The 223-nt window shown below is 69.5% G+C and overlaps 1 protein-coding gene across 1 annotated transcript in view; it reads right to left on the bottom strand.

Annotated features, from left to right (window-relative positions):
• LOC104537340 (chromosome unknown open reading frame, human C14orf169) overlaps positions 1-216 on the bottom strand; it is a gene marked incomplete at its 5' end in the record, with an annotated part of 1261 nt that extends 1045 nt beyond the window's left edge. The window contains 1 exon segment of the mRNA XM_010180182.1: positions 3-216. Within this exon segment, the coding sequence (XP_010178484.1) occupies positions 3-216 (214 nt within the window).
• Between the last annotated feature and the right edge of the window lie 7 nt (positions 217-223).

Raw genomic sequence — 223 nt, 5'->3', positions numbered from 1 at the left:
GGCTGGGGGGCCAGGGAGCCGCGGTGACCAGCCATTCTGGTAGAAGTCCCAGACGACAGCGGGCAGGGCTGGGCCGGACGGGTTGTGTGTCTCCCGCACCCCCTCGGCGTAGCTGGTCACATCCAGGTGGGTCCCAAAGTGCACCTCACCGCTATGCAGCGCGGCGTCGAAGTCGGCCGTGGAGAAGAGCCCCGCGTAGTAGCCAGGGTCGCCCCTCCGCACC

Source organism: Mesitornis unicolor, unplaced genomic scaffold, assembly GCF_000695765.1.
Source record: "Mesitornis unicolor isolate BGI_N332 unplaced genomic scaffold, ASM69576v1 scaffold37082, whole genome shotgun sequence".
NCBI classification, from domain to species: domain Eukaryota; kingdom Metazoa; phylum Chordata; class Aves; order Mesitornithiformes; family Mesitornithidae; genus Mesitornis; species Mesitornis unicolor.
This window is presented reverse-complemented; position numbering and strand designations above follow the sequence as displayed.